We start from the raw sequence: 5,764 nt of genomic DNA, 5'->3' as shown, positions 1-5,764 counted from the left end.
ATTTGACAACGACCACGCAAACAACTCAGTCATCTTCGGTATCCGGTACACAGCTGAACTTCTGTCAGTTGGAAGAATTCATAAACAAATGGACGCTCGAGTTGGAGGAACAGGAGAAGCTTTTTACTAACCCAGGTGAACGCTTGGGATAAACTTTTGTTGGGCAATGGCGAAAAAATAGTTGCCCTCAATGAGGCTGTCGAGAAGGTGAAGGCCGAGTAAGATGCAATGGAGCAGGAGCTAGAATTCGTCACTGCTCAGCATACCGATTTGGAGGAGTGTATTATACCGCTCGAGGAGGAACTTTCCAAAATCGTTCAGGTTTGATATCGAACGAGGCCAAACTTATTCAATGGCGGAAACATTAGACTCGCAGCTCAAACAAATGTCCGAGGATCTCAAGGAAGTGATTGAACATTTAAACGAGTCGAACAAATACTCCGATCCGAGCGATCCTTTGGTGCAGATTGGAAAGATACTAAATGCTCACATGAATTCTCTACAATGGATTGAATCATCCACCTCCAGCATAACCACCCGTTTGGAGGAAATTGGTAAAATGCACGATACACTGAGGAAGGATAACGAGCGATCATTTCGGTTGAATTATGACAATTAAAACTCGACATAGTTGGTATTTCAATAAAGATATGTAAATGTTGAAATTAATGTTCTTCTTTTTCATTCAATGATGTTACGCACATTCCACATTATAAGCATTGTTCCAACAGTGATCGTCATTTGCTTGTGCTCCCCGATGAGGAAAAAATCGAGTGCGAGTTTTGCCACAAAAAGTTCATCGATTCCGGATATTTCCTTAGCATTGGCAGATAAATTACTGAGGCACAAATGGTTTCGGCCGAATTTTCTGATTTGACAATACACATATCCTTCCTTTAGAACACTTTTCAAACCATTGAACAATTGAAAAATACCGAACAAAACCAAAAACGTTTTCGTTACATTTTTCGTCAATAGTATTTTTTCATTTTACACCATATAAAATCATACACATAATAATGTCAGAAAGAAAAATAATGCAAAAGTAGGCCGAAAGCTTTTTCCTTGCATTTTGATTCGATCAAAGCAAGCATTGTGTGTATGGAATAACAATGCTCACTGAAGGTTATAACAACAAGAAAAGAGCAAGTAATATAACCTTCAGCCAGGAAAATGAAGCAAATGACCTTCAAGCCAAGGATTCCCACAGGATTAGGAGGCCCCAAAAGTTCTCGGGCCTACCAGGAAGCAGGAGGAGATGGAGGTGGACCAAAAAAAGATCGCTTTCCAGTCGAACCAGCCCACAATAAGAAGTACATCTATCCAGATGTGGATTGGATCGAAGATGAAATTCCGCCACCACTTGTGCCGAGCGATAGACCCCAGGTATGGTTTTGGAGCATTGCTCATTCGAACATGAATTTTATCGAGAATGAAAGGCCGCCGCCGTTGGTTCCCAATGACACATATCTTCGGGCTGACGACGAGGATGTGTTCGATTGGGAACCAACTAATTTTTCAGAAATCGAAGATGCCATATTCAGGAAGATGAAAGCTGAAAGAAGTCTTTGGAATATTAGGGCCGAAAATGAAAAATTGAAACAGGAGAATAAAAAGCTGAAGGCAATGAAAGGAGTGAGTCTCCTAAATTGTTGCTGTTTTAGCTTATTGTTGTGCATGATAGGCGTGGTGGCGAGGGCGGTTTTCAATTATTTTTAGAATTAATAATTAAGGATGTTTTGTTTTTGTTACGTGTTGTAGAGTTTATTTTAGCTCCTGTTATATTTGTAGATGATTTTTTGGGTTTTTGGGTTTATTAACTACTTACTTATTTATTATTATTCAATTTTTTAATTGAATTTTTTCAAAATGAAAGGCATCAAATCATGTTTTATAATGCATTGTAGTTTTAGTGGAATTGTATTAAATATAACATTTTACGAAAAATGATAGGGTTTTTATGCCTTTTTGAGAGAGAACATTTGCGTTGTTCTACTCACAGAGGCTTTTCCCTATTCAAAAAGATAAAGATTTTAGATGATTTTTTGAGGTTTTTTAGTTTTAAGTCTCGTTGAGGTTTTTAGGCTTAGTAATTTATTTTTTATTCAATGCTATTTAAATTTTTAATTGAATTTAATAACATTTAACGAAAAATGATAGGGTTTTTATGCCTTTCTGAGAAAGAATATTGTATTGTTCTACTCACAGAGGCTTTTCCCTATTCTTAAACAAGAACAATTCTTGATTGTCGAAAAAATATGATTGATTTCAAATAAAACCTTTAAAAATGTATTCCATTTTGTTTTATTATAATAATTTGCACTAGTCCCTCCAAACGCAAATATCATTTGAAGGGTTTTTTGTCAGCTGTATTCGGCTTTTTTTGTTTTCAAAACAATCAAATCTCTCTTTTTCTCTTTCTCTTTCAACTTTTCCGGTCTCTTCATCTCTCTATCTCTTAATCACTTTATCTGTTCATCTCTTGGTCTTTTGATCTCTTTATCCTTTTATCTTTTTATTTCTTTATCTCTTTATCTCTTTATCACTTTATCTCTATATCTCTTTATCTCTTCATCTATTCATCTCTTCATCTCTTTATCTCTTTTCGCCTTATCTCTTCACCTCATTTATCTCTTTATCTATTTATCTCTTTCTCTCTTTATCTCTGTATCTCTGTATCTTTTTATCTCTTTATCTCTTTATCTTTCTCTCTTTATCTCTTTCTCTTTTTATCTTTTTCTCTTTTTCTCAATTTATTCCCATCTCTTCATCTCATTCTTATTTTCTCACTTTCGCACTTTGCCACTTTTTCACATTCTCAGTTTATTATTTTCATCATTTTACTCACTTTCTCACATCCACTTTCACACTTTCCAACATTCGCTCTTTTTTACATTTGTTGTCGGTAACGATCTGTACTCACCGTTTCATCAGGATTTTATTGTTCACTAGCTGACCCGCCTAACTTCGTCCCGCCCAGAATGGATTTTTATTGTTATGAATACTTTCAATCATTCACGTTTTCTTAATAAGTGAACGCTCATAGTAAAAGGAAATTGTAAAAGCTCAATTAGAATCCTTCACAATTTCTTTTTACTATAAACTTAATAGAACTTCTACCACATCTCGACATTATAATATTCTCGTATAATATTCATTCATTCTCGTTCAAGATTCTTCAATCACTTGCATTTAGTTTCCACTTCACCCCCCGATAGGTTGAAATTAATCCACCGAAAATGACTGTAGTGAAAGTGGGAGGTGTATGTATGAAATTCAATCACATTTATTATCTTCGAAAATAACTAGCTCTGATCCGAATCATCCAGCTTGAACCGTGAAATTTGGAGAAAAATTCAGACGAATTTCAAATAATTATTTTAGTCGTTGCACCATCTGGTTATAAATCAAATGCCATTCATAAAGTCTGTGATTTGATTTTTTCTGGGAACCCTAAATTTAAAAAGCTTGCATTATCTGGAAACGATATGAAAGAACGACATTGGAAATTATTGTTTATAGAACTGTCACGTCAGAATATATGTTTACCTTTGCTTCCATCGTGTTTCGCGTCTCGTCCTGTTCAGTTTTCGCACGTAAAATTGTTGTTAGCAGCAGAATGAGTTTTACTTTCGGTAACCCGGTTGCGAGCGTTGCGCCAACGATGGGCACCACCAATCCAGTGACGACCGCCAGTACTGGTTTCGGATTTGGCGCGTCTACATTCGGAGTTACGGCTCTACCGGTTCCCGGAATAAATCGCCACAGAAAACGACTGCAACAGAAACCACCGCTTATAAAATGTGTAGTAGGCTATAAATATTGTGGCGCGGTATTGTATTTCAAAACAAGAATTAACCGGGCAAACGTATCGCCCCAGGCAAACGTAACGCCCCGGGCAGACGTATACCGTCCGACGCTCGCTAGAGCTCGGTCGGACATTGCTAAAGGATCGTATCCTATGTTTCAAACTAACCGGGCAATCAGTGGATCCCAGGTTTGCGTGCGAGACACCGCCGCTTCCGACGGCGGGTCGGCGGTGGACTCGGATTGCGTCATCTTGGCGGCATGGGCCGCCTCGATTCCTTATCCTCGCCAAATGGGGACTTCGTCCCCATTACATTGTCCTCAGAATAAATTTCGAAAAACGAGAACAAGAGAATAAATTTATAATAGAAATGTGAGGCACATGATGTTTTTCCCGCGCCAAATATTTCTAGCCTACTACACTTTTTCTAAGCGGTTGTTTCTGTTGCAGTTGTTTACTGTGGCGATTTATTCCGGTCACCGGCTCTACCACGTCTGCTGCAGCTGCTACCTCATCTAGTGCTCCGACACTTAGTTTCGGTGCAGGTCTTACAGCTACAACTTCGGTCACAGCAGCATCTACAGCAGCCGGTCAATTAACGTTCGGAAGTTTCACCGCTTCAAATCCAGCAGCTCAGTCGGCGGCAAATTTGACAACGACCACGCAAACAACTCAGTCATCTTCGGTATCCGGTACACAGCTGAACTTCTGTCAGTTGGAAGAATTCATAAACAAATGGATGCTCGTGTTGGAGGAACAGGAGAAGCTTTTTACTAACCAAGCTACCCAGGTGAACGCTTGGGATAAACTTTTGTTGGGCAATGGCGAAAAAATAGTTGCCCTCAATGAGGCTGTCGAGAAGGTGAAGGCCGAGTAAGATGCAATGGAGCAGGAGCTAGAATTCGTCACTGCTCAGCATACCGATTTGGAGGAGTGTATTATACCGCTCGAGGAGGAACTTTCCAAAATCGTTCAGGTTGATATCGAACGAGGCCAAACTTATTCAATGGCGGAAACATTAGACTCGCAGCTCAAACGAATGTCCGAGGATCTCAAGGAAGTGATTGAACATTTAAACGAGTCGAACAAATACTCCGATCCGAGCGATCCTTTGGTGCAGATTGGAAAGATACTAAATGCTCACATGAATTCTCTACAATGGATTGAATCATCCACCTCCAGCATAACCACCCGTTTGGAGGAAATTGGTAAAATGCATGATACACTGAGGAAGGATAACGAGCGATCATTTCGGTTGAATTATGACAATTAAAACTCGACATAGTTGGTATTTCAATAAAGATATGTAAATGTTGAAATTAATGTTCTTCTTTTTCATTCAATGATGTTACGCACATTCCACATTATAAGCATTGTTCCAACAGTGATCGTCATTTGCTTGTGCTCCCCGATGAGGAAAAAATCGAGTGCGAGTTTTGCCACAAAAAGTTCATCGATTCCGGATATTTCCTTAGCATTGGCAGATAAATTACTGAGGCACAAATGGTTTCGGCCGAATTTTCTGATTTGACAATACACATATCCTTCCTTTAGAACACTTTTCAAACCATTGAACAATTGAAAAATACCGAACAAAACCAAAAACGTTTTCGTTACATTTTTCGTCAATAGTATTTTTTCATTTTACATCATATAAAATCATACACATAATAATGTCAGAAAGAAAAATAATGCAAAAGTAGGCCGAAAGCTTTTTCCTTGCATTTTGATTCGATCAAAGCAAGCATTGTGTGTATGGAATAACAATGCTCACTGAAGGTTATAACAACAAGAAAAGAGCAAGTAATATAACCTTCAGCCAGGAAAATGAAGCAAATGACCTTCAAGCCAAGGATTCCCACAGGATTAGGAGGCCCCAAAAGTTCTCGGGCCTACCAGGAAGCAGGAGGAGATGGAGGTGGACCAAAAAAAGATCGCTTTCCAGTCGAACCAGCC

General features: G+C 38.6%; 1 protein-coding gene across 1 annotated transcript; it reads left to right on the top strand.

Annotated features, from left to right (window-relative positions):
- The first annotated feature begins 4,522 nt into the window (after positions 1 to 4,522).
- LOC129781904 (nuclear pore glycoprotein p62-like) lies at positions 4,523 to 5,081 on the top strand. The gene has a single exon (XM_055789413.1). The coding sequence runs from the start codon at positions 4,692 to 4,694 to the stop codon at positions 5,079 to 5,081; it is 390 nt and encodes a 129-aa protein (XP_055645388.1). The 5' UTR covers positions 4,523 to 4,691.
- Positions 5,082 to 5,764: the final 683 nt, after the last annotated feature.

The sequence above is a fragment of the Toxorhynchites rutilus genome, unplaced genomic scaffold (assembly GCF_029784135.1).
Source record: "Toxorhynchites rutilus septentrionalis strain SRP unplaced genomic scaffold, ASM2978413v1 HiC_scaffold_26, whole genome shotgun sequence".
In the NCBI taxonomy this organism is placed as follows: domain Eukaryota; kingdom Metazoa; phylum Arthropoda; class Insecta; order Diptera; family Culicidae; genus Toxorhynchites; species Toxorhynchites rutilus.
This window is presented reverse-complemented; position numbering and strand designations above follow the sequence as displayed.